The 26523-nt window shown below is 61.4% G+C and overlaps 2 protein-coding genes across 7 annotated transcripts; one reads left to right on the forward strand and one right to left on the reverse strand.

Annotated features, from left to right (window-relative positions):
- Positions 1-1031: 1031 nt before the first annotated feature.
- On the forward strand, positions 1032-2445 carry SH3BGRL3 (SH3 domain binding glutamate rich protein like 3). The gene is made up of 3 exons (XM_062190693.1): positions 1032-1165; positions 1757-1924; positions 2041-2445. Exons 1-3 carry the CDS (start codon positions 1118-1120, stop codon positions 2104-2106), a joined length of 282 nt encoding a protein of 93 aa, XP_062046677.1. The 5' UTR covers positions 1032-1117; the 3' UTR covers positions 2107-2445.
- A 588-nt stretch (positions 2446-3033) lies between these two features.
- On the reverse strand, positions 3034-26066 carry UBXN11 (UBX domain protein 11). Of its 6 annotated transcripts, none has more exons than XM_062190687.1 (15): positions 26016-26066; positions 21742-21840; positions 20711-20739; positions 20029-20127; positions 16022-16122; positions 15481-15535; positions 15015-15091; positions 11846-11972; positions 5868-6082; positions 5574-5651; positions 4780-4900; positions 4553-4656; positions 3515-3588; positions 3303-3443; positions 3034-3222 (listed from the first exon to the last, which is right to left on the reverse strand). In XM_062190687.1, exons 2-15 carry the CDS (start codon positions 21810-21812, stop codon positions 3045-3047), a joined length of 1470 nt encoding a protein of 489 aa, XP_062046671.1. In that variant the 5' UTR covers positions 21813-21840; positions 26016-26066; the 3' UTR covers positions 3034-3044. The 6 variants fall into 6 exon arrangements, with proteins under 6 accessions (XP_062046671.1, XP_062046670.1, XP_062046675.1 ...); XM_062190686.1 differs by lacking the exon at positions 26016-26066 and adding an exon at positions 25387-25970; XM_062190691.1 differs by lacking the exon at positions 26016-26066 and having other exon boundaries at positions 21484-21834.
- Positions 26067-26523: the final 457 nt, after the last annotated feature.

Genomic DNA, 26523 nt, shown 5'->3' on the forward strand with positions numbered 1-26523 from the left:
GCAGCAACAAGGAGGGGCCTTTGGCAAGCCCGGCTTCACGCCCACATCTCTGCTTCTGCCCTGCCAGTCAGTGAGAGCAGTAAGATCTTCCCTGTGTGCAGAGCTGCCCAGGTAGGCAGCAAGTCTGACCCTGGAGAGTTTCGGTAGTCAGAGAGGAAGTGGCTTCCTCAGAGCAAAGCATGGCCGTGTTTGCCTCAGACCTGGCGGAGCCCTGGGCGTGGGGGACGTCAGGGGACTAAGTCTCCGAAGTTGGGCTGGGTGCTGGAGTCTGCTCCTGGGGGGCTCCTTGGTGCCTGCTGGAAGTCGCAGCGGTTTGGGCTGCTATCTGCAGCACGGAGTGGGGTTGAGCTGGGGCCCCAAGGCCAGCTGTGGCTGTTTGACAAGGGCCAGCTGAGCCCAGGCTTTTTGGAGTCCTGTCACCGACCTCTGCTCCCTGGTTTTCCGGAGCTGTCCGCTTCTTACCTTGTCTCTTATCTGGCTTCACGAGGGTGTTGCCTGCCACCACCTTCCTTGTCTAAACCTGCCCAGTGGAGGGGAACTTGGGGGAAATCCTCTTAGCAGACTGCCTCTGCTCCACCGTGCCTCCTGCCCTGCAGGTGCCTCCTGCCCTGCAGCGTTCGCCGTGGGGCGGGGCTCCTTGGGAACTTTGGGAACTTTGGGATTTGAGGCTTCCAGAGGACCGCGCTGAGCTGTTACCGAGGCAACTCCTGATGGCACTGGGGGAAGTGGGTAGTTGGATGCCCTGAGCCGGGTGAGCTGGGGCCGCTGTGCCAGCCTCTCGCCTCCGCTTTACCGGGTCTTTCCAGCCTCATGCTGAGCCCTGGATCGGGGGAGGGCTGAAGTGGGTGGTGGTACGGCTGCAGAGGGGCGGCCTTACATGGGACTGGGGTCCTCTGGTGTCTAGCCACCGTGGGGGAAGGGAGGGGGCCTCTGGCGCGCTGGGCGGTGTCGTGCAGGCCCCGCCCCTCCAGCCACCCGCGCCACCGATTGGTCCCGAGAGCGGTGACTCGCGGGCGGAGCAGGAAGGAAACCGCTCCCGAGCGCGGCAGCGTCGTCTCGGCCGTGCAGCTGCCGCCACCGCCTCCCGTGTCTGCCTACACGCCCGTCTGCCCGCAGCATGAGCGGCCTGCGCGTCTACAGCACGTCGGTCACCGGCTCCCGCGAAGTAAGTGTGCGCCCACGCGCGGCCGGCGCCGGGGAGGGCGCTGGGCCGTGTCCGCAGCTGCGGACCCGGGCGCCTGGGAGCCTTCCCCAGGACGGGGGCAGAACGCGGCCTCCAGGGACCACCAGTCCAAGGCCCCAGCCTGAGCCCCTTCAATGGGACGTGCTGGATCCTCCGCAGCCCCAGCCTGAATCTCCCACGCCCATCCCCCAACACTCAGGCACTCATTCTCTGCACCACCGCTGCCAAGCTGACCCTGACCACGTCCTTAACCCGCCCTTCCTCCTCCACTCTGTGCGCGTGGGGTGGGGGTGGCCGTGGCCGTGGCCGTTTTCTAGCTTCTACCCAGGCTCCCCCTGCCTCCCCCTCCCTTCTCTCCTCGCCGAGCCGGCTCTTCCAGCTGCGAACTTTATCCCACTTGGTGCCCACCCTGTCCCCGCAGTGGCTCTTTTCACCCTGTAGGTTGCACTCCTCGTGGCTGGAACCCTCCCGGGGGGGTGGGGGGGCAGGGAACAAAAGCTCTGGGCACAGCCTTCTGCCCCCTGCCAAAACTCTGCAGCCCACCCAGTAACCCCTGCCCACCCTCTGCCCCAGATCAAGTCCCAGCAGAGTGAGGTGACCCGCATCCTGGACGGGAAGCGCATCCAGTACCAGCTAGTGGACATCTCCCAGGACAACGCCCTGCGGGATGAGATGCGAGCCTTGGCGGGCAACCCCAAGGCCACCCCACCCCAGATCGTCAACGGGGACCAATACTGCGGGGTATGGCCCCGGGGATCGGGGCGGGGAGTGCCGTAGGAGGACTCCAGCCAGGGACAAAGCACTGGAGCCTCTTGCACATGGCCTAGGGTGACCCCTGCTTGCCTCCCATCCCCCAGGACTATGAGCTCTTCGTGGAGGCTGTGGAGCAAAACACGCTGCAGGAGTTCCTGAAGCTGGCCTGAGTCCAGCCCCCTGATGGGTTCCCCTGGACTCGGTCACCATGTTCTCCCGCAGCCCTCACCTCTGGCCTCGAAGGACCTTGTGACCAACTTCCCCGTCATTCCTAACCTTTGGCCTTGGAGACCCTCTCCCCAGCCCAAGCCTCTTCTCCACTCCGTCTCCGAGATTGTCTTAAGCAGCAGCCCCAGTGCTGGCCATCCCAGCCAGGCCTTGGGGCTGCCGCCTATCTGCCTGGCACTGACCAGGGCACCTCTTCTTGGTTCCCTGAGCCAGAGCTCTGCCAAAGGCCCCGCAGTCCCTTGCCTGGGAGCACCCTAGACAATTAAATGCCCATTCCACTGGCACTGTGTCTGTCTGGTTGTGGGCTAGGCGTCCTGGGTCCCTGTACCCGGTGAGGCTGGGTGATGTGACTGTCCCTGTGCCTGTGTGTGGATGTTTATCTGGCACACCCGCACCTGGGTGGACCCTCTTGTTTCTGGAGACGGTCTGGGTGGGCCACCCTCCAGCTCACATGATGGGGTCCCTGTCACTTCTATACCTTGATGTGTACTGCACATGTCCGTGCCTGCCAGTGCGGCTGCCCCGTGTCACTGCCCGAGTTGGAGCAGGGTGGCTAAGTGTGGGTGAGTTGTGGGAGTGGGTGCACAGCTGCAGTCCCGCTATTTCAGGGACAGTGGCTTTGTGCAGAGAAAGTGCCCCTAAGCTTTGGGGCTGTGCCTGTCACCTGGGCACAGGGCAGCTGGGGCTGGCCACTCCCTCCCGGATCCTTCCTTCACACATCCTTTCAGCTCTTGCTGGGAGAAAGAGGAACCTAGAGGACAAAGGCCCTGCCAGCTGGGGCTCAAGTTACGGAGGGGCGGGTCAGCACCGCCCCCTCCCCAGCCTTTCCCCGCCCGCCCGAAAGAGCCTTGCAGCAGCCAGTGTCGGGGCGTGCGCTTTATTAGGGGCGGGGGCCAGGACCCGGACTGAAGCCAGGGCTGGCCAGCGGAGCCCTGCGTGCCCGCAGCAGTAGCGTAGCGTTGGGCACCAGGCCTGCGGCCTGCAGCGTGAGCGAGTCATCCTGGTAGACTGTGGGCGGGAATGTGCTGAAGATCTCGAAGGCGGTGGCATCCGTGGCCCTGGGGACCGGGTGGGGCTGATCAGGCGGGGCTTTGGGTCACAGAGCCTCCCAGTGCTCCCAGCCCCGCCCTGCGCCCACCTGGCCTGTGCTAGCAGGGTGCGCACGTCGCCCACCGTGTCTTCGGGCCGCATCATCAGTAGAAAGGCCTGCTCCCCGTTCTCCGACTTGATGCGCAGCATGGAGAGTGGGGGTGCAGGGGTGTTGGGGGTCTCCTGGCTCCTGAGGGTGCAGAGGCATCAGCCCTCAGTGGCCCAAGCCCTCAGACCCTCACCTCCCTGGCCGGCCCTCACCTCTCCCGTTCAGTGGCCAAGGCAGGTGTCTCCACTATGATCTCCTGGACCCGGGCAGGCAACGGGCAGCAGCTCTGGAAGGCATCAAAGGAGAATGGGCAGAGCCCCAGGCCCTACCTAAGCCAGGGCCCCAGCCCTTAACCCGGGACCAGGATGAGACCAAAGCGGGAGAAGGTATTCTGCCAAAGCTGAGGCTCAAGGAGAACAAATGGAGGGGAGAAGGCACTTAGCTGGGAGGCAGCTCTGTCCCTGACCCCAGGCCCCCTCAGTGTCATGGGGGAGACACAGTGCTGAATAGGCTGGAGGCGGGGAAGCCTTCCCTGGGGAAGTGACACCTGAGCTGTGACGGGAGGCTGAGTACAGTCCTTAGAGATGGAATGGGGGCAGGGGTGTCCTGGACAGCATGGACAGAGATCCTGAGGTCAGGGAAAGCTTCCTGGAGGAAGTGATACACTTGGGAAACAGCCCGCAGTTCATGAGTCAGGTTGGACTGGAAGGGAGGGGAGGGGCCCGGTGGTGCGGGTCTGGCCTTGAGCTCCAGGATAAAGAATCACCAGCGATTTCAACGAGGACAGCCACCGGAGAGGTGTGGGTGGCAGGGGCAGGACTGGGGACGACGGATCAGTGAGGCCCTTGCCGTCACCAGGGGAGACGCTCTAGTGCGTAGACGGGGTGACAGCAGCAGGCGTGGGTGTAGCAATGTGGGAATGCAGGAGGCAGAGGAGCCCTGAGAAACTTTCACAGAGACTGGGAAGAGGAGCAGGCTGGGGAGTGGGGCAGGGAGGGGGCAGTGAAAGGAGCCTGCAGGGGGACCCGGAATGAGCAGGCTGTTTTGGCCAGGACCTTAAGGGGATGGCCTGGGCCTTGGACTCGCCCATTGGCTCGTACTCTTAACTTCACTCCATTTACAGGCAAGCTGCTCTCGGGCAGACCCTGAAGGCCTCGCCTCTCCATCCAGACCTCCTCAGGGACCCACAACCACATGGCAGGCTGGGCCTGGGCTGGTGGGAAACTTCCACCCAAGAGGGCTGGCCTCACCTGCAAGGTGTCCCTGATGGGGCCCCGGATGTCAACCACCTCTCCTTGCCGGATCACAAACTTGGGCAGCTTGTTCAGAAATTTCTCTGCGGTCATCGTGGAGCCTACAGGGATGGCGGTGAGAAGCGTGGCCTGGGAGGGGCTGTGAGAGGTGGCGGAGGCGGCCACCCGGAGCCAGTCCTGCACGGCCCCCCAGCCAGCTGGCTCGGTCTCAAGGCCCAGCTCACCTTGGTGCTTCTCCACCCGGTCCGAGGCCTTGCGCATCTTCTGCCAGCCCACCACGCGGCCCTCACCTGGGAACGGGTCCAGCCCGTTCTCCGGGTAGACCTGATTGCGCAGGTCACTCACCTGGTGAGAAGGAAGGGGGCCAGAGGCCGGCAGGCCCGGCTTGCACAGAGGCCCCAAGAACAGGCACGAGGGGTGGTCAAATGCAGTCCCCATCTTACAGGTGAGGAGACCGAGGCCCTCAGAGCAAGGGAGCCACATCCTGGGCCCCGGACCTCCCCCTGCAAACGCCCTTCATCCGTGCCAGGGGGACTCGCAGCCCTGACACCCTCCTCAGGGACCCTGTTGGAAGCCAACCCCGAGGGGAGGCCAGGAGGGCACGAGGAGAGGTCCAAGCCCCTGCTGCTGTGCCGGCCGCAGCTCCGAGGCCCCTTGGCATGGACGCTGCACACGCCCCCAGCCATGACTCACCCTGTGCCGAGCAGTGGCAGCACGCACTGCCTCACCCTCGCCACGGAAATCACCCACTGCTCTCGGGGTACCCTTGGCCTCACGCACACCTGCCACAGCCAGTGAGGCCCAGCATTTGCCCCTCTGCTCTGGCCTCATGGCCCAGGGCAATCTCCCACCTCGGCCAGATGGCTTTCGGTGCTATGCCTTCAGAGTGCCAGCAGAGGGCGCCACTGCCCCTCCCTTCCCAGCCTGGCTTCAGGCTCACCCATCAAAATGGGTGATGCCTGAGGAAGCTGTTGGTCCCCACCCCCTTCAAAACCCCCACACAGGGAGGGGTGGTCACCTTAAAAGGGACCCCATCGGGGTACAGTCTCTGGAGCTCTGAGGGGAAGAAGCCATCCAGTATGTCTCGGAGGCAGCGCTGCAAGGGGAGAGGAGAAGTGAGGCTGGCTGCATGCGGGCGGTGCCCCCATGGCTGCCTGGGCTCTGGGCTTAACCACTGTGTGCGCTCTGGAGATACTGAGTCCCAGGACGTGGAGGACACGCTGGGCCTGCGTGACAAAGGCTCCACCATCTCCAAGTAATGGGCACGGGAGAGGCAGAGGCCCCAGGGAGCTCCCCCTCCCCCGGCTCCTACCTGCGTGGAGGGGTCGTGGAAGGGCCGGAAGGGCCCATCGAACATCATGATGCCGTTCCGGTACAACTTCAGCGGGATGGGCTCAAGGACACAGAGCCGCGCCCCACCAGGCACTGGTGTCACCTGCATGTCCCCCTCCGCCACCAGCTCACTGAGGTCCTGCAGGCTGGCCAGAAGCCTGTCGAAATCCACCTCGGGGGGCACCATCGAGTCCCCTGGCGAAGAGGACAGGCAGCCATGAGCCTCCTCACAGCTGTGTGGCCACGCCCTGCCCCCGTGCTACACAGGGGCCCAAGGGACCACTTGAGGGTGAGGACAGTGATAACCGCTGTCTCATCTGCTGTGTGCTGGGCTGGCACCCATGGTCCCACGTCCTCCTCCTACCAGCCCTGTCCCATGGGGGCTGTCATCACCCCCATTTTTCAGATGAGGAAGCTGAGGCTAGGGGAGCTTGGCTGGCCCGCAGACACACAGCAGGAAGCTGCAGAAGCAGCATTTGATCCCCACTCTGGATCAAGGCCATCTGGGTCACAGCTCAGCTCTTAATCTCCTACCTGCGTGACCTTGAACGGCTCAGTCAGTGCGTGGTGCCGCAGCATTCTCACCTAGAACAGGGCGCCTCGGTCTCAGAGGCTGGCCCTGGGGCTCCAAGGTGTTGGTGTAAGGGCCAGCTTGGAACAAGCACCCTGCCCGTGTCCCATGTGACCAGCCCTACCCTACACAAGTGATCATCAAGACCAACCCGAGTTGGGAAGCAGGGGCCACTCCGCTCCATTTTATGCAAGAGGAAACATGCAAGATGGCTCCCCCCAGACCACTAAGCAAGTTAGAGGAAGGACCGGGACTGGAGCCAGGGCAGGCTCCACCCAGGCGCACGGCTGGAGGTGTTTAGGGGTCGGGTGGGATGGCTCTGAGAGGGTGCTGGGACAGCTGCTGGACAGAGCTGATCCGGGACAGACCGCAGCGGGCGCGGTGACTGCTGGCTCACAGACCCTTTTGAGAGCTGACAAAGATTTGGCCGGCTCTTCTGAAAAAATGTCTCCTCTAGAGCTGAGCAGAAGCAAAAGGGGCTGCAGGTGGGGCCCATGCCAGGGCAGGGAGGGAGCTGGCCGGGGACCTGCTCAGGCTGGGTTTGCAGGACCCGGGCCCCAGGCGAGCCTCCAGCCCACCTAGACTTCTCAGCGCCTTCTTAGAAGCTGCTTCTCCCCAGGACAGCCAGGCTGTGGCAGGATGTGGGTCAGGGCTCTGGGGACCCAATTCCTTTCCCCACAGCAGGGCAGAGCCTGTGTCGGGGGAAGCACAGATGCAGGCGGCTGCGTTTCCTGTCACCGTGGCAGCTGCTGAAACGGTTGCTCCCAGCTGGCCGCCTCTTCTCCATTTCCTGCTGTCCAGGGGGCTACACTGACCCCCCACCATGGGGCCCCTTGGAGATTCCTGGGGAAAGCTCCCAGAACACCCTGGGCATCCCTGGGAGGACTCAGAGTGACCCCAAGGTCACTTTCCTTGAGCATCTAGCTACTTCAAGAACAAACGGCTAAGCCCAAGGCCGGCAGGAAGGAACAGCTCCTGTGCCGCCCGCTCCTCTTCCCGCAGCTGGGGGCGTGGCCGTGGCTGCGCTGATGCCTGAGCCAAGGCTCCTGCCTCCTGGGGCCAGGGCTCCCTCAGGGACTGATGGGCGGGGAAGGGGACAGCCAGGAGTCCAGGGGAGGATGCCAAGAAGGGATGAGGGCAGAGAGGGGTCTGCAATGAAAACTTGCCCTGTGCTCTCAGCCAGCCGGGCCGGGCGCGGAGAGGAGAAAGCTGGGTGGCTGTCGGGCACAATGGAGGCAAGGGCAGACCAGGGGCCCAGGAGGAAGGAATCGCAGCTCGGGACAAAGCAGGGCTGAGAATCAGGAAGAGCTTGGTGTTACCACCACACGCCGAGCCTGGGGAAGCAGTGAGCCCCCGCCCTACAAGCGCTCAACAGAGGCCTGGCCAAGTTGGGGAAGGAGAGGGACAGTGGGGAGGGGGTACACGGGGTAAGGAAGGTCTGCCAGGGAGGGTAGTTCCAGCTCTGCCCCAGCTCGTTGACGGCGAGAGGCATTTCCCGTGTGAGCCACGGTTTTCCTTTCTGTGCAATGGGTAGATAACGACGACCCTGCCCCGCCCACAAGACTCAGCTGGTGAACCTGCCCAGAACCAAGAAGCAGGTGACAGAGTCGGGCCTTGTGAGGTGGCATGCCCTGGCTGACGCAGCTTGCTGGCCCGGTGACTCAGCCTCAGGCCCCGGTGACTGTGTAGGCTGCCTGGCTCTTTCGATGCCACTCCCTAGGGTCCCTTTCCAGGGAAGGTCGCAGTGCCAGATGTCTGCAGAGACTTTGGGAGCCTGTGAGTGTACTGACGCGGGGAGGCAAGCAGCTCAGGTCCGAGCCCCCCAGCGCCCCCACGCATGCTCCCCCTTGCACGCGGAGCTCTGCGGTGTTGGGCAAGTAGGCCTCTCTGGGTCTGGCTCCTGTTCTGCCAGTGAGGGCAGCCCACAGTGCCCACTTCACGGCCCTGCGCGAGGGAGAGGAAGTACCCGGCAGACGCTGGCTGCCGGCACCAACGCCTCTTCCTCCTCACTGGGCTCTCGCTGCCCTCACCCACCCGCACCTCCCCGGTGAAGCCTGGCCACGAGTCCCTCCCTTCTGGGCTGGGCTCCTGGAACCCTTGGGCCCAGGCCACACGCTCTTGCTTTCTGCCCGCCCATCTGCCTTTCATCAAAACTGGACACTTCCTAAACACAGCCCTGCGCCTGGCCCAGGGTCGGTGCTCGAGGGGCACAGCCGGACCCTCCCTCCGCCCTGGCTCCAAGCATCTCCGGCCATGCCCCCTCCACCCAGCCTCCTCCTGTGTGCACGCCCATGTGGATCATGGTGATGCTCATGGCCAGAGCCCTGTCCCCCTCAGACCCAGGCTCAAATGAGAGAAACAGGTGAATATGGTGACAATGGCATATAAGTGCCACTGTGCAGCCTGGGGGGGAGGGCGGGCAGGGAGGGACCAGACCCTGCCACCATCAGCAGGTGAACGGCAGCCCCTCCCGAGTATGCTATGCCCTCGCCCCTCCACCTCACGCAAAGACTGTTGTTGTAACAGGAAATGGAGCCACCATTGCCACACACCTGCTAAGCGGGGCCCATCGGGGGCCTGCAGCTGGGTTCATTCTGGTCCTTGGAGGGGCTCTGGGAGCCTGGGCACAGCACAGCATACCCCCCGGCCTGCAACCCAGGGCCCTGTCATGGAGTGCTGCTTGCCGGCCCCCACCCCCTCCCACTGTCACCACCCAGGCGTGGGCACACCAGGCACTGACCAGCACTGTGTTGGGTGCCCGGGGCTAACAGCCGGGAAGCAGGGCTGGCATTCCTGCTTACCACCTCGTGGCTGGCACACCTCGGACTTCAGAGTGGAGGAGAGACCCAGAGGTCACACAGTCTGCCCGTTAGGGGTCGCAGCCCAGCCAGGCTCCCCTCCTCAGCCTGGCCTGGCTCCTGTTCTGCCAGTGAGGGCAGCCCACAGTGCCCACTTCACAGCCCTGCGCGTGGGAGAGGAAGTACCCGGCAGACGCTGGCTGCCGGCACCAACACCTCTTCCTCCTCGCTGGGCTCTCGCTGCCCTCACCCACCCGCACCCAACCCTTGGCACACAGCGCTGGGGCAGCTACCAGCGGCAGCCCAGGGCTTGGCACAGAGCTCAGCTGGAAAAGTCTGTATTCGAGCTGAGCATCAAAGGAGAGGAGCCAAGGGGCCTCGGTGCTTCTGTGTGGGATGAGAACACAGGACAAACCGAGGCGGAGCGAGGGCTAGGAGGTGGGCCAGGCAGGGGGCCCGAATGCAGGCTCAGGGACAAGTCAAGAGGCCACGGCTCATAGGCTATGACATCTTCCCCTGCTGGGAGTTTGAAAGAGGCTCCAACCCAGACACAGGGCCTAGGGCTGGGGAGGGGGAGGAAGGGTGGCGGGGGTGCTGGCCGGGAACAGTGGTGATGTGGGGCTGGCCAGCAGGAAGCTGGTGGCTCAGAGGAGGGGTCCCAGCCTGAGGGAGGGGTCAGGAGCAGCTCAGAGCTGACTGGGGCTCCCAGCCCTGAGGCTCAGCCCTGGCCCTACAGGCCCAGATGGGGGTACTGACCCAGCCTGAGGCCAACCCCTCCCCTCATGGGCCCTACAGATTCTTCCCCTGATGGGAGTTCCAGGCTCTAGAACATTCGAATCATCATTTGGCCCAAGGAGAAGCTCCTGCCTCAGAGCCCTTGGGCAGGGGCAGCCAGCAGGGGAGCCAGAGCCCCAGGCCAGAAGGGCCCTTGGGGGAGGAGAGAGAAAGGTGGGAGAGGTCCTAGGAGGAAAACATAGCAGGAGACTAAAAAAGCGCCAATGCAAGGCCCTTCCCATGCTAGGAACCAGGAAGGAAGATGGGGGCTGTGTGGCTGCGGGACCACAGCAGGCGGTGGGCGGTGCTCACAGCTGCAGCCTGCACGCACCCAGCTTCAGAGCCAGCCCAACGCACAGCCCCAACACCCAACAGTGCAGAATGAAGGCTGCTCTCTGTTAGAGGGCTTGGGGAGAGCAGCAGTCCCCGGAGCCAGGTCCAGAAACCAAGTGGCCGGTCTGAGCGCTCCCCAGAGCAGCAGGGAGGTCCCCACTGGCTACGAGGAGGCTGCCTGCCCACACAGTGGCCGGGCTCTGGCCCCAGACCCGTGACAAGCGCACGGCATCCATTCGCTTGCCCAGGCCTCACCTCTTAACCAGGCTGGGAGAACACCCACGGCTGGCACCAGCCCTGGGTTCAGTCAGGAATGTGGGCGCCATTGTCTGCACAGCTGCCCAGCTCTGCTGTCCGGCCAGGGCTCAGCATCCTCCCCACAGCGATGCCCCCTGGCTCACCCACTCCTCCCAACCCCCCCCCCCCCCCCGCAAGACAGCACTGCACTTCCAGCTGGGTTCTCACTCACCCTTAAGTCCCGCCCCTTCCGAGTCACCTTATGTGCCTCCATTTGCCCATCTATAAAATGGAGCAACTCCTGACCCATGTTGACGCTATTTCTGAAAAAGCTTTGAAAGCTGCAAATGTTGCCCAAATGAGAAGTGATGTTTTTGGAACACGCAGTGGAGGGCTGTGTGTCTGAGGGTTAAGAGGAACTGGCCAAAGCCTGGGCCTAAAGATGTGGTTTGCAACCTGGGCCTTTACCCAGCAGGAAGCTTAGGAACGCAAGAGGCTGCCGTCGTCACCCAAACAGGCCCTGTAGGACAGAGAGTGTGCCCCCGCGAGCCCCTTCAAGGCCTGGGAAAACAACATGCGCTCCGGCGCTGGGCGCTCTGTGCTCGCCCTTTTGAGTCCCTGGGGAGGCGCACCCCCCCCCCCTTTTACTCAGAGAGCAGATGTCACACGGGGAACAGGTGGAGCACAGGAGCTGGGGACCCAGGCTTGCCCGGCTTCAGAGCCTGGACGGAGACTTTCCGGGCAGCGAGCTCCATCCTTGGAGGACAGACCCAGTTCTCAGAAACGGCCAGTTCCATGGAGCCAAGACTCGGGAAGGGGCTGTGGGGCACACCCCGAGACACTAGCGGCCGTGTTCAGAGTGAGAAGTGCTAAGCCCACGGCTGCTGGTCACGTCCACGGGTCATAAACGACCCTGGAGAGGGGGCCCAGCCCTGGCAACGGGCGAGGGGGCCCCAGGCAGAGGTTAAGGCTGACAGCTGTGGCGGGGGGTGGGGGCAGGACACACATCTACAGACCACAGAGCAGAGCCCGGTCCTGCACGGCCTGTCCCTGGGGGCCTCGGGGGCCCTTGCAGAAGAGCAAGGCGCGCCTCGGTCAGTGATGGAGGCTGAGGCCTTTCCCGCACACTGTGTCAGGGGTCCCTCGGGGCATGCTGGGAGGCCCAGCCTCTGCCGAGCTGCTGGCCAGCAGGAAGCCGCTGGAGAATCCCCCTTGAGGACGTCTGGGGCACAGCCTCTAGGCTACCTGGCTTCCAGAACTTCTTGGCTGTCATCCAGGCCTTCCCGCCATCTTCTGAGGCTATGTCACCCTCGGAGTCCTCCTGGTCCATGGGCTCGCCCACCCAGTGCAGCCCATAGTCGCTGAGGAACCGCTGTGGGGAAAGGAGGTGATGCTGGGGACACTGCCAGCTCAGTCCCTTCCCAGGGCACGAGTGGCCTTGGCTCCGTCCCCAGCCTCAGCCCCAGAGCTGACAGAACGAGGGGGATGGACTGAGACGGGGGCTGCTTCCTGGCTGTGACCTAGGAAAGCCTTTTACCCCCTGGAGCCTCAGGAGATCCCAGCACCGAGTTCACGTCCAGTGCTGAGCAGGAGAGCCGGCTGCTGTGGCTGTGGGCAGCCATGCGGGACGGCCTGAGCGTGAGGGGCTGGGGACACCCTGGCTCTGAGGACGGGGCCAGCCACGCGCCAGCCTCCCCAGGGCCTGGCCTCCCTCCCCTCTGCCACAGAACTTCAATCGTCTACACCTCCTGTTGCCAATTCCTTTTCTCCCCTCCTTTCCTCAACCCACAATTCACTGAAGCTGCTCATGGTGCAGCCACCAACCACCTCCCCATTGCCAAACCCAGTGGGCGCACCTCTGTCCTCATCTCTTTCAACACCGGCTGGCTTCCTCCTGCCCTGGCTGCTCCTTGGCCATCTCCCCTGCTGTTTCCCCATTTCTTCCCCTACAGTGACACTGCAGGGTCCCAGGGCCCCACAAGTCCACAGCGCTCCCTTATGACTTCTTTTTTCTTTTCTTTTCTTTTCTTTTCTTTTCTTTTTTTTTTTTTTTTTTTTTTTTTTTTTTTTTGAGAGGCAGAGTGGACAGTGAGAGAGAGAGACAGAGAGAAAGGTCTTCCTTTGCCGTTGGTTCACCCTCCAATGGCCGCTGCGGTTGGCGCGCTGCGGCCGGCGCACCGCACTGATCCGATGGCAGGAGCCAGGTGCTTCTCCTGGTCTCCCATGGGGTGCAGGGCCCAAGCACTTGGGCCATCCTCCACTGCACTCCCTGGCCACAGCAGAGAGCTGGCCTGGAAGAGGGGCAACCGGGACAGGATCGGTGCCCCGACCGGGACTAGAACCTGGTGTGCCGGCGCCGCAAGGCAGAGGATTAGCCTAGTGAGCCGCGGCGCCGGCCTTTTTTTTTTTTTTTTTTTTTTTAGATTTATTATGTATTTGACAGGCAGAGTGACAGAAAGAATCTTCCATCTGCTGGCTCACTCCCCAAGTGACCACAATGGCCAGGACTGGGCTGGGCTAAAGCCAGGAGCCAGGAACTCCATCTGGGTCACCCACGTGGGTGGCAGGGGCCCCAGTACTTGGGCCAGCTTCCACTGCCTTCCCAGGCGCATTAGCAGGGAGCTGGCTCAGAAGTGGAGCAGCCGGGGCTTGAACCAGCGCTCTATTACGAGATGCCGGCACTGCAAGCGGCAGCTTAACCTGCTGCACCACAAAGCAGACCCCAGCCTGAATTCCATACTCCCGTCTCCAACCATGTAGACTCTAATGCCTCACATGCAACTCGTGATCACTGAACAGTCACGGCTCCCCGCCCCTATGGCCTGGACCTCCTGGTCCTGTCTCAGTGACGCCCCCTCCACCCAGGCATCACCCAGCACCTGCTCCCCTCTCTGCCACCACACCCGGATGCCCCTCAAGGCCTGTGGCTGCCATCTCCCGAGCAGCCTCAAAACGACCCCTCTTGTGCCATGCGCTGCCTCCCAGTTCAGACCCCGGCCACTGTCACGCTCCTGGACAACCAAGAGACAGCTTCTACCTGTGTCCCCGTCATCACGCAGTAGGAGGGTCCTTCCCTCACATCACTCTGACACCTCCCATGGTGTCCCATTCCCTCCCAGTGGAATCCACTCACACCATGGGCAGTGAGTCTTGCGTGATGGGGCTCCTCCGGCCTCTGGTCTCCTGCTGCCCATGGCCAGTGACTGCTATTAGCCAAGTGTACCCGGCAGAAGGGGAGGCTTTCATGTCTCTGGCCTGGGTCCTCTCTGCCTGGTTACCCCTCATCCCCAGATCTCATGGCCAAGGTCACCTCCACAGTGGCCCGTCCCCCATCTGTCTCCAGTGTGTCACACACTGGATTATCTTATAGCACTCCCTGTCTCTGTGTCTCTTTTATGTACTTGTTAATGTCTCATCCCCTCCACGCTGTCAGCCCCTTGAGGGTGGGGACCATGTCTGTCTTGTTTGGATTTCCAACCAGGCACTAGAACAGGCACTGCAGGGTGCCTGTCCCCAGCGGGTTCTGTTAAGCACCTGCTGTGTGAGAGCCAGTGAAGCCCTCCCACCAGGGGCTCTGGGGCGCAGCCTCTCAGCCCCTGCGGCAGAGGCTCGGAGCAGCCTGGGGGTGGGGTGGGGGAGCAGCTGTGTTCACCCACAGCCCCAGGGACCAACAGGCCTGGAGTGACAGGTGCTCCCAGCTGCAGCTGAGGCTTTGGGGTTTGCCTCTGTGGCCCTGGATTCCGCTGGGGTTTTAGGAACCCACTTTGTGCTCGGAGAGGAAGGCTGGCTCCTGCCAGGGTGGTGTGGAAACCCCTGGGACGTGTGTGTGCCTGGGACACTGTTGCTCCTGGCCCCTCCGGTTCAAGCTTTGGAGTCGGAATGGGTGTGTGCGTGGGAGGCAGAAGTCACATACAGAGACAGGGGATGGCCTTGATGAACCCCCGGGGATCGGGAGGGAGGTGGCCAGCCCCGGAGTTCATGGCCCACAGTGGAGAAGCGAGGCACAGGACAGGGCTCAGGGGCAGGACGGAAAAACAGCAATGGGCCAGGGTCCCGAGGTGGGACACCCTGGGCGTGTTCAAAGAATCAGAGGAAGGGGCCCACGGCTAGAGGAGAGAGGGGCTCAGTGTGAGGCCGAAGGCAGGCAGGGGCCAGGGAGGCCCGTGGCGCTCAGCCCAGCCGGGAGCCCTGAGGCCGAGGAGGCAGGCGGGGCGTGCTTAGGGCGGTTCAGACTCACAGGGTGAGCCCTGGACACCCGTGGCTCTGTGAACTCGGGGCTAATTCACAGGGCAGGGCCCCCAGGGGGATGCTTGGTGTGGAGGGGCCCAGAGAAGCAGGTGCTGGCCCAGTCCCGAGGGGCAGACAGCCCGGAGCTGGGGCTGTGGGCTGCTGCGTCCCCGGGCCCGCCGCTCACCTCCATCTCCCCGACCTGCCGCTGCAGCTGCTCGCACATCGTCTCCAGCTCCTCCTGCCGCTGCTGGGAGGCCTCGCCTTTGGTGGGGAGATGGGGATGGGGTCTGGCTGTTTCAGCACGGAGCTTCCAGGCCACCTCTGCCCTGAGGGCCATCTGGGGGCCCTGAGGAACCACCTGCAGGGGACCCCCTCTATCTCTGCCCTCTCCGTTGGTCCCGAGGGCACCTGGTCTCGCCCCTCAGTGCTGTGGCTCCACCATGCTCTGGGTAGTGCAGCCACCTTCAGGGCACTCAGTGACTCCAGCTGTCCAAGCCGAGCTCTGGCTCAGCTCTCCAGACCCACCAGGGAGTCAGCTTGCTGCTCTTGGGGCCCTCATGCCCAGAGGTCACCACCTACACTCCCACCTGGGGGCACAGGGCCAAGGGAGGTCCCGACCAGGGGGATCAGCCCCCAGGAGGGCCTCTTACCTTGGTGCTGCTGGAGGGTCTTCACCAAGTCCTCCAGGGCCAGTATCTTTTGATCCTGCAGCAGCGAGGCCTAGGGTGAGCGCAAGGCCTGGCGCTTCCCCAGCCGCCTTCCGGATAGGAAGATGCAGAAGTTGTGCCTGTGGGGGGGCCCTGGGGAGCACAAAGGTCCTGCCTCTGCCAACACTTGGCACAGCCACTGCTCCTGTGCCGCAGGCCACCCCTGCAGCACTGCTGAGGTGGGGAAAGGCACGGCCCACACTGAGAGCGCCGAGTGCTGTGTGCTACTCAGCAGCCTAAAACTCCACCCAGGCCAAGGTCACCTGGGCCCTGCTCAGCTACAGAGAAGCCCCTCAGCCTCTCTGCTCAGTCACTGGGCCCCAGCTGAGTCCTAGACCACACCCGGCCATCCCACTGGGCTGCTGAGTGGGGAGATGGTCACCAAACCCCTCTGCCCTGGTCCCACTGCCGGCCCCCTGGCTTCCCGGCCTGGGCCTGCCACCTCGCAGCCCAGCCCCTGGCTCTCTCCCACCTGGGGTCTCACCTTGGACAGCATCTCATCAGCCTGGGCCTTCACCAGCCGTTCCAGGTCCCACAACTGCTTGGCCACGGAGGCCAACGCCTCAGAGTCATGGGATACAGAGCCTGCCAAATGGAACAAGTCTTTTGAGCCCAGGCTGGGCTCTGGGGGGTCCAGGATGCCCCAACAGCGGCCCACGCTCCCACAATATTCGCTGTTCTGAACTCTACCTGGACCAGCTCACAGATTCTCGCAACAACCTGTGAGGCCAATGAGCCGCTTCAGGAGACTGAGGCACTGAGGCCATCATGTGACCATGGTGTACAAGCGAGCGGTGACACACGGGCCACCTCACCCCGTAGTCTTGCCAGAAAGGCCATCCTCAACCTAATCCAGCCCTAACATCTAAGCTCCCAGTTGCAGGCAACAGAACAGCGTGGGGATCAAGGCAAACCTCAGACAAATGTACAAGGCGGCACATGCTGCTGCACAGGTACCTGGGGGTTTTGAGAAAGTCAGTGTTGGGGCCGGCGCTGTGGTGCAGTGGTTTAAGCTCCTGCCTGCAGCGCCGACATCCCTGGCTGCTCCACTTTTAAGATTTTATTTATTATTTGAGAGGCAGAGTTACAGACAGAGAGAAAGGTCTCCATCCGCTGGCTCACTCCCCAAATGGCTGCAACTGCTAGAGCTCAGCCAGTCCAAAGCAAGGAGCCAGGAGCTTCTTCTGGGTCTCCCACGCAGGTGCAGGGGCCCAAGCACTTGGGCCATCCTCCACTGCTTTCCCAGGCCATAAGCAAAGAGCTGGATCAGAAGAGGAGCAGCTGGGACACAAACCGGCACTCATACTTGATGCCAGTGTTGCAGGTAGAAGCTTAGCCTACTATGCCACAGCGCTGGCCTCTGCTCCACTTCTGATCCAGCTCCTTGCTGGGAAGGCTGTGGAAGATGGCCCAAGTGTTTGGGTCCCTGCCACCAATGTGGGAGACTCAGATGAAGCTCCTGGCTCCTGGCTTTGTCCTGGCCCCCAGGCCCAGCTGTTGTAGTCATTTTGGGGATGAACTAGCAGATGGAAGATCTGTCTCTCTCTAACTCTGCCTTTCAAACAAACAGAAAAAACTTTTAAAAAGTCAACGTCATTTTTATATATAGGTTTTTTAAAATTAATTAATGTATTTATTTTATTCAAAAGGTGGAGTTATAGAGAGAGACGGACAGAGACTAGAGGTCTTCCATCCGCTGGGTCACTCCCCAAACAGCCAAAAGGGCCGGAGCTGGGCGGATCCAAAGCCAGGAGCCAGGAGCTTCTTCCAGGTCTCCCACGTGGGTGCAGGGGCCCAAGCACTTGGGCCATCTTCCGCTGCCCTCCCAGGCCATTAGCAGAGAGCTGGATCAGAAGTGGAGCAGCCAGAACTCGAACTGGGACCCGTATGGGATGCTGGCACCGTGGGTGGAGGCTTAGCCGACCAGGCCACAGTGCCGGCCCTTGTGGATGTCACTTTTCACAAAGGCAGAGACCGTTCTCCAGAGCTGTGACGATCAAATGCATTGCATGACTCAATTAGATCCCAGATTGGGGGGGGGGGGGTGCCGTAGGCGATGTCGGGACACCGAGGAGGTCTGAATACAGGAAGCAGCGACATCAGGGAGCCGTGCTGAATCGTTCACCATCTTAGGTGCGAAAGCGGCGCCGGGACTGGGCCTTTCCTCAGCCTTCGGAGAGGCCCGGCAAGGCAGCTGGGGGAGAGGTGTCATGGCTGCTGGCCCCTAGTTCCAAACAGCTCATCCATTTAGAAAGGCGCCCTCGACCGCCGAGTACAGGGGGAGGAACAGGTGGGTGCTCCCTGTCCTATTATCTCACATTTGCTGCATGCCAGGACTTTTCCAAAACAAAAAGCTCAGGAACAGAAACAGAGATGAGAAGACGCCGGCCCTCTGGCACGCTGTCCTCTCTATGTGTGCACCGAGAGCCGTGCCGCCGTGGGCAGCCGCGCAGGGCTGACGAGCTGAGGCTGGCTCAGTGGAAGACGCAGAAACCTCAGCTCTTGGCGACATGCGAGTCATCGGGCAAGCAGCCTTGGAGCTGCCTCCCCAGAGGGCCTCACGGCCTGAGGCGCGGCACATCTTCCTGACTGGCCACTCCAGGCACAAATCATTCTGAGCAGTCACGCCAGGGGAGTCAAAGCGTCTCGATGACAGACACCTTGGGGAACCGTGGCCACGCTCGGGGAAGCGGAAGGACTGAGGCAGCGTGGAGAGAGGGGAGGATGCAGGCCGGGGGTGGGGGGACACCCCCCTGCAAAGCTGGCAGTAAAAGGAGCCAGCAAGAGCTGAGAGCCGGGGGCAGCATGAAGGCGGGGAGGGCAGTGACGGGGCAGGCAGGGCTGGGACACTGCAGGGAAGAGAAATGGCCAGGAAGCCCTTGTGGGTGACCTCGGTGGGGACAGACACCTGCTGGGAGCAGGCTGAGGGGTGAGTGACAGGGCAGAACGAGGGACGACACAGCCTAGGCTGTGTAAGGGGCGGAGCTGGCTGTTGCAGTTACAGCTGGAGAGTCCCCAGCTGCGTCGTAGGAGATCCCGGCTTTGGCTGTAGGTCTGGGGCCAGGCCCTTCCTGCCTCGATAAATGGAGGGGGTCTGGCAAGGACTGACCTCCTGGGAGGTGGCTACCGCTCCGAGCACGCCGTGGGTGACAAGCACTGGCGAGGGGCCCTCTGAGAGGCGGCATCTTGCTGAACTGTCCGCTCAGTGTGACGATTAGGTGCTCCCACTCCCACTTCAGACAAGAGGTCTCAAGACATCACGGGGGCAGGCACTGGGGCACAGCAGGTTGGGCTGCCACCTGCAGTACCGGCCTCCCATGTGGGCGCCACCTCAAGTCCCAGCCGCTCCATTTCCGATCCAGCTTGCTGCTAATGTGCCTGGGAAAGCAGTGGAAAATGGCTCAAGTTCTTGGGCTCCTGCACCCACAGGGGAGACCTGAAAGAAGCTCCTGGCTCCTGGCTTTGGCCTGGCCCAGCCACAGCCATTGTGGTGAACCAGTGGATGGAAGATCTCTCTGTCTCTCCTTCTCTCTCACTGCAACTCTGCCTTTCAAATAAGTAAATAAATATTTAAAAAAAGAAAAAGACAGACATCACAGGTAGGGGTTGCACTGTGCTGCCTACAACGCAGGCAGCATCTGGGCACCAGTTGGAGTCCTGGTTGCTCAACTTCTGATCCAGCTCCCTGTTAATGCACCTGGCAAAGCAGCAGATGATGGCCCCAGTGCTTGGGTCCCTGTACCTCAGGGGAGACCCGGATGGAGTTCCAGTTCCTGACTTAGGCCTGGCCCAGCCCCAGCTGGTGTGGCCATTTGGGGAGTGAATCAGCAGATGGAAGATCTTGCAGTCTCTCCCCCTCTCTCTGTACCTCTACCTTTCAAATAAATAAATACATCTTTAAAAAAAAAAACTCACAGCCACTGGCAAGTTCTGATGTCATCCCCAGCTTCTCCAGATTCCCAGCTCCCTGCGGTCCACGAAGCTCAGCCCTGCTTGCTGCGCTCCCCTGTCCCAGACCTGCTGAGTCCCCCTCCTCTGGGGAGCTGATCGGCCCCATCCCGCCGCAGGCTCAGCACTGCCACAGCCCCTTGCAGATGGCATGGGTCAGGCTAAGTGGGCTACCCAGAGGGCCTTGGGCCTTCCGAGACCTGCAGAACAGGAAGCAGGTGGCCAGAGGCTGAGCTCTCCCCACAGGCCCTTCCCTCCTTCCAGGCCTGAATCCTAGACCCAGTGACATCATGCTTGATGGGGACTTGGGGTTCCAGCCAGTCTGGCCTGGGGTTGGCAGGTTTGCTGGGCTACAGGTGGGGGCTGAGTTGGCTTTATGCTGAACCCAGCCTGGACAGGTCTGGGGAGCAGCCACAGGGTCACAGCCGGTCAGGAGGGGGAGTGGCTGCCTCAGACCCAGCAGGCAGAGTGACCGCCAGGCCTCTCAGGGCCTTGGCCCTCCTCTGGGGCTCCTCCCGCTCCCCGCCAGGCCTCTGCTCTCACCTTGCCTTCCCACAGGGGCGCCTATGCCGCCATAGCAGGAAGGGACAGAGATCCTTTCTTCTGAGCCATTTCCATCGTTCAGCATTTCCACCTCGTCTTCTGCAGACAGGGACACCCAGCTCACCGCCCCGGGGCCAAGGTCAGAAGCGGCCTCTCTAGCCGCTGTCCCCTGGGGCAGGCAGGGAGAATACGCAGGAGGCCAGGAGCGAGGATCCAGCGGAAACGGGCCTGATCTGAGAGTTCTCCCAGCTCTGCTCCTTGGGGAATGAGCAGCCAGCGGCAGAAGTGGGCTTGGGCTCCAAGGCCTGAGCCTGCAGGAGCCAGGCAACGGGAGGAGAGGGCTTCAGGGAGAGGCTGCGCCGGCCAGAGGAGGCAGGGGTCCAAGCCTCCAGGCTGGGTGAGCTCTCGGCCCCCACGTGGTTTCTGGGCCCCCATTCTGTGAGCTCCACGATCGGTCAAGGGTTCAAATATTAGCGAAGACCTCTCTGCTAAGGGTGCGGGGCCTCCTTATCCCAGGCTATTGGGAGGGAAGTGCAGGCGTCAGGGGCTGCGAACGCCGCAGCCAGGCCAGCGGCTGGGGCTGGCGGGTCCTTCCTCACACTCTTCCTCCCCATGTGCCCTCCGTAAGGGGGTTCAGGCAGGGGAGAGGTGGGGAGGATGCGAGCACAGAGCCCCCACTTACCATCTCCGAAGATTCTTATCCCTCGCCTCCTGGGAGCCCAGGCAGGAAGAAGAAGGAAGAAATGTGCGTTAGGCCATCAGGGAGGAGGTTCTGACAGCAGGCCCCAGCCACGGCTAAGTGATGGAGGCCGGGCCTCTGCCTCCTGGGGACCTCCACCCCCAAACCCTAACCCCAGCCTAGGGGAGCCAAAGGACAGGCCTTGGGGTGTCCCGACCAGGAAGGGGTGCAGGGCAGTCTTGGCTGGGAAAACCACACAATCCCCGACGTCCACAAGCCCCACCCCGGCCCTGCTCTGCAATCGCAGGAGGACCCCAGGCTGTCACTTAACCTCTCTGGGTCGCCTTGGCCTCGGAAGGACTCCAGCGGTATTCAGGAGAGCAGGAGGAAAGGAGGGGTTAAAAATGGCTTGAGGGGCCAGCACTGTGGCACCGCGAGTAAAGCTGCTGCCTGCAGTGCCAGCATCCCACACGGGTGCCGGTTTGAATCCCGGCTGCTCCACTTCCAGTCCAGCTCTCTGCTATGCCTGGGAAAGCAGCGGAAGATGGCCCAAGTCCTTGGGCCCCTGCACCCACGTGGGAGACTCAGAAGAAGCTCCTGGCTCCTGGCTTCAGATTGGCCCAGCTGCAGCTGTCGCAGCCATCTTGCGAGTGAACCAGCAGATGGAAGACCTTTCTCTCTCTCTCCCTCTCCCTCTCTCTGCCTCTGCCTCTCTGTAAATGGGTCTTTCAAATAAATAAATCTTTTTAAAAAATGGTTTGAAAGGACAGAAGTACCAGAAAGATGTAAAAACCCCCTCAGGGCCTGGCCGGGGCAGGCAGACCACCAACGTCCGCAGACACCGATGGCCGATTAGGCAGGCGCCAGGCCACTCCCACGGGGCTCGTGTCTTCCAAGCAGCACAGTGCAGCTGGTGGTCAGACTGGATTCTTCTTGGTGTCCCCCAAGACACTAGGGGTCATTCTCCCCAGCCTCGGGAGGGTCAAGGGGCGGACGGGCCAGGGACACAAAGACCCCACAGGGCCGGCTCCTACCCGGGATGCCCAGGCTCCGACTGCAGGGGTACTTTCCGGGTCTTGCTCAAGGAGGCCAAAGGTGAGCTCATGGTTCTGCTAGGTCCTGTCAGGAACTCCCTGAAGGGGAGAGAAAGAAGTCAGCCCCTGAGCTTCTGCCTACAGCTTCCTCCTCTCTGGTTCTCCTTCCGAAGAGGGAGCACTGTCCGGGGAGCCCGGGCTCTCGCCTCCTGCCAAGGCCCCGCGGAGGCGTCTGAGATTGGCCCGCTTCTCTAGGCGTCTGGCTCCCTTCCCTGACACTGGAGAGCTTTGGCCTGGCGGGGCAGGGGGAGGCTGCGGAGATGGACTGGCGATGCAGGGGTGGGTCAGAGATCTGGGACTTCCCCCGCTGAGAGCCAGGGCACAAGACCACGCAGGAGGCGGGGCTTTTGAGCATCTTTTCGGCCAGCTGGCAACACCAAGCCCAGGCTTCTTCCCTCTGACCAGAACCCTGACTTCTCAGAGCCAGGAGGGCAGCCCAAAGGCAAGATTCAGTCAAGAATCTTGTGATATGGAGCCTGAGAGTCTGGGTTCAGGACTGGCACTGTGGTGTAGCAGGTAAAGCTGCTGTCTGTGGCAATGGCATCCCATATGGGCACTGGTTCAAGACCGGGCTGCTCTACTTCCCATCCAGCTCACTGCCAATGCCCCTGGGAAAGCAGGAGAGGATGGTTCAAGTGCTTAGATGCCTGCTCCCACGCGAGAGACCTGGAAGGAGCTCCTGGCTCCTGGCTTTGGATCAGTTCAGCTCCAACCACTGCAGTCATTTGGGGAGTGAACCAGCGGATGGAAGATCTCTCTCTGTCTCTTCCTCTCTAACTCTACCTATCAAATAAATCTCTCTTTTTTTTCTTTTTTTTGACAGGCAGAGTGGACAATGAGAGAGAGAGAGACAGAGAGAGAAAGGTCTTCCTTTGCCGTTGGTTCACCCTCCAATGGCCGCCGTGGCTGGCGCGCTGTGGCCGGCGCACCGCGCTAATCCGATGGCAGGAGCCAGGTGCTTCTCCTGGTCTCCCATGGGGTGCAGGGCCCAAGCACTTGGGCCATCCTCCACTGCCTTCCCTGGCCACAGCAGAGAGCTGGCCTGGAAGAGGGGCAACCGGGACAGAATCCAGCGCCCTGACCGGGACTAGAACCCGGTGTGCCGGCGCCACAAGGCAGAGGATTAGCCTATTGAGCCATGGCGCCGGCCCAATCTTTTTTTTTTTTTTTTTAAGATTTTTTTTTTATTTCCTTGAAAGACAGAGCTTGAGAGAGAGAGAGACATCTTCCATCCACTGGTTGACTCCCTAGTTAGCTACAACAACTGGGACTAGGCCAGGCCAAAGCCAGGAGCCAGGAACTTCTTCCAGATCTCTCATACGGGTGCAGGGGCCCAAGGACTTGAGCCATCTCCTATTGCTTTCCCAGGCACATTAGCAGGAAGCTAGATTGGAAGTGGGGCAGTCTTGTCTCGAACTGGCATCCATACAGGATGCCAACATTGCAGGTGGAACTGTTACACCACAATGCTGGCCCCTCTAAATAAACCTTAAAAACAAAACCAACAAAGAAAGAAGTCTGGGCTCTGGGGCTGGCTTGTGGTATAGCAAGTAGAGTCGACGCCTGCAATGCTGGAGTCCCATGTGGGCGCCAGTTGTGTCTCAGCTGGTCCACTTCTGATTCAGCACCCTGTTGGTGGCCTGGGAGGAGCGGTGGAGGATGGCCTGTGTGTCTGAGCCCCTGTCACGCACATGGGAGACCCAGAGGAGGCTCCTGGCTTCAACCTGGCCAACACCTGGCTACTGCAGCTGCCTGGAGAGTGAACCATGGATGGAAGACCTCTCTCTCTCTCCCTTTCTCTGCGTAACTCTTTTTTTTTTTTTTTTTTTTTACAGGCAGAGTGGACAGTGAGAGAGAGACAGAGAGAAAGGTCTTCCTTTGCCGTTGGTTCACCCTCCAATGGCCGCTGTGGCCGGTGCATCTCGCTGATCCAAAGCCAGGAGCCAGGTGCTTCTCCTGGTCTCCCATGCGGGTGCAGGGCCCAAGGAGTTGGGCCATCCTCCACTGCACTCCCGGGCCACAGCAGAGAGCTGGCCTAGAAGAGGGGCAACCGGGACTAGAACCCGGTGTGCCGGCGCCGCAGGCGGAGGATTAGCCTACTGAGCCGCGGCGCCAGCCTCTGTGTAACTCTTGCAAATAAATAAATAAAATTTTTTTGAAAAGCCACAAAATCATTAAAACTATGACTAAAAACAGAAGCCTGGACTCTGGGCCCTGGAGTGGGCTTTTAGCCTGGTGGCCAGGGGCCCTGCTCCCACACTGGAGTGCCTGGGCCTGCTTCTGGGCTCTGGCTCCTGGGAAGCAGCAGTGATGGCTCAAGGAACTGGGTTCCTGCCTCCACCATGAGGCACCTGGATTGAGTTCCAGGTTCCCAGCTTCAGCCCTAGCTCTGCCCTGCCTGTCACAGGTATTTGGGAAGAGAACCAGTAAACGGGAGTCCCCTCTTTCTCTCTCTGCCTCTCAAATAAAGAAGGGAAAAAGAACTCGGGCTCTGGACAGGTTCTGTCACCCCCTGGTACAAGCTGCACCTGTTTTCTTTGTTGTAAAATGGGGACAGCAGTAACAGCGACAGCCAGGCAGAGGTGCCGATAACATAAAGCATCCAACCCTATGCCAAGCCCAAAGGAAGCACTTAAAAAATGAGTTGTGGGGCCGGCGCCGCGGCTCACTAGGCTAATCCTCCGCCTGCGGTGCCAGCACCCTGGGTTCTAGTCCCAGTTGGGGCGCCGGATTCTGTCCTGGTTGCTCCTCTTCCAGAGCTCTCTGCTGTGGCCCGGGAAGGCAGTGGAGGATGGCCCAAGTGCTTGGGCCCTGCACCCGCATGGGAGACCAGGAGGAGACGCCTGGCTCCTGGCTTCGGATCAGCACAGTGGCCAGCTGTAGCGGCCACTTGGGGGGGGGTGAACCAACAGGAAAAAGACCTTTCTCTCTGTCTCTCTCTCTCTCTCACTGTCTATGTCTGCCTGTCAAAAAAAGAAAAAAAAAGAACATGAGTTGTGGCTAAAAACTCAGACACAACACATCATCTCCCACAACCATGCCTGCGCCCCACACCTCCCGCAGGACTTGCCTGAAGCTGTTTCACAGTTTTAAATGTAAGAAGTAGGAGTGCGCTCTGAAACACACGCCAGTAGCGGTCGTTTACTATCGTGATCATGCAGTACGTACTGTACGTAGCTGCTCATGCTATGCCTCTGTAAGGCGGCAGCTCTGGCATCACCACAAAGGCTGTGAGGACGTGGTGCCCATGATGTTACCATGGTTACCATGTCACTAGGCGGCAGGACCTGCTCAGCGCCAATACAATCTTACCGGAGCACCCCTGTCTGTGTGGCCTGTCATTAGCCAAAACGCCCTATGTGGCCAGTGACTGGAATGTTACACCCCGTTGCTTAGGGAACAATGAGAAAAAGACGTCCATACCCTGGAGATACAAAGGGCCAGCTGTGTAGACAGAAGTATTCCAAAGTGACTGACGTTCACACAGTAAAGGGGTGAATCTCAATAAAGCCGTTAATCGCTTTTAAAAAGGAATCTCACCCTTGTGTGGGACCCATCACCCAACCACAAAAGCCCATCCGTTACCAAGCCCTGAAGTGTCGCCCACTGTCGGTCAGCCTGGTGGGACGCTCCCTGGCCGGGGGCTGTCACGGTGGCCGCCGGCCGCCAGCCCGGTGTCCGGATCCGTCTTCATGTGGATTACAAGAGACCCCCGCGAGCAAACGCTGGGTCTCCCCATCAGTGTGCGGGCTGCCGAGGGCACGGCCGTGTCGTCTCCCGCCCAAGCTTGGGGCTTCAGGGGACACAGCCGTGTCTCCCCGGCTTCGCTCTCGGGCCTGCAGGCGCTGTCTTCCCCTTCGCACCGGAATTTCTGGGCAAAGCTATGACATGCTGGGGACAGAACTCAGTACCGTGCATGACTGACAGTGTCCTCCGTCACCCCCAGGCCCTAGGGCCTGGCGGTCTTTCGCCTCCACTCCCTAATCCCAGAGGGAAACGCACGTCCATCACGGCTTAACCCTTCCCAGGCAGCCGCGTTGCCTCCTCCCGCTTCCACACGCAGTCGCCGTAAGCGTGGCCCCCAATCCGCTCCCGGGACGCAGGACGCCTGCTGGGAGTGGGGCAGCCCCGCGGGGCTCTCGGGGCTCTCGGAGCGAGAGCTCGGGTCTGCGTAGGGGGCTCCTGACGCAGGAAGGCCTTGGGACGGGACTCACCACGCAGGGCCAAGGAGCCGTCCCGCGGCGCCGCCATCTTGTTGTCACGCGGTTTCCCTGGCGACCAAGACCCCTTCACTTCTCATTGGCTACTTCGAAAGGGTCTCTGAGCAACCAGCAGGCAGCGAAGGCGGGTTCAGTCGCCGGTGCTCGAATGCTATTGGCCCGCTGGGTCTAGCCTTTCGCGGGGGAGGGGGGGAAACACTAAAAATCCCAGAATGCACCGCTTGGATGAGCCGCTTCGGGTCTGCGGAAACGGTGCTCCTAGGTGCTGCTCCGGAGGCGCCCCGTGGGGAGACCCTGGGGTTCGGTTAACGAAGCTGCTGGAAGTCTCTGAGCTAACTGTGTGATCTCCACGGCGCCACTGCTGTGCTGAGTTGATGTTGGGGAGAATTCCTTCTCCCTGTGAGTCTCTGGCTTCCCAGAGATCGGTGCAGTACTTCGTAGGGGCTGTTAGGAGCATGAAGTCAAACGAAGCAGGTGCTTCATAAACGTTTCTTTCTTTCCT

The sequence above is a fragment of the Lepus europaeus genome, chromosome 5, assembly GCF_033115175.1.
Source record: "Lepus europaeus isolate LE1 chromosome 5, mLepTim1.pri, whole genome shotgun sequence".
In the NCBI taxonomy this organism is placed as follows: Eukaryota; Metazoa; Chordata; class Mammalia; order Lagomorpha; family Leporidae; genus Lepus; species Lepus europaeus.

What these genes read in the sequence shown, in the direction of transcription:
- SH3BGRL3 (XM_062190693.1), top strand. Translation starts at nt 1,118, where the DNA reads ATGAGCGGCCTGCGCGTCTACAGCACGTCGGTCACCGGCTCCCGCGAA. An exon ending in CGGTCACCGGCTCCCGCGAA is followed by an intron (nt 1,166 to 1,756) that starts GTAAGTGTGCGC and finishes CCTCTGCCCCAG; the next exon opens with ATCAAGTCCCAGCAGAGTGA. An exon ending in ACGGGGACCAATACTGCGGG is followed by an intron (nt 1,925 to 2,040) that starts GTATGGCCCCGG and finishes CCCATCCCCCAG; the next exon opens with GACTATGAGCTCTTCGTGGA.
- UBXN11 (XM_062190687.1), bottom strand. Translation starts at nt 21,812, where the DNA reads ATGAGCTCACCTTTGGCCTCCTTGAGCAAGACCCGGAAAGTACCCCTG. An exon ending in GATAAGAATCTTCGGAGATG is followed by an intron (nt 20,128 to 20,710) that starts GTAAGTGGGGGC and finishes CCCTGTCTGCAG; the next exon opens with AAGACGAGGTGGAAATGCTG. An exon ending in CAAGAAGTTCTGGAAGCCAG is followed by an intron (nt 6,083 to 11,845) that starts GTAGCCTAGAGG and finishes CCTCTTCGCCAG; the next exon opens with GGGACTCGATGGTGCCCCCC.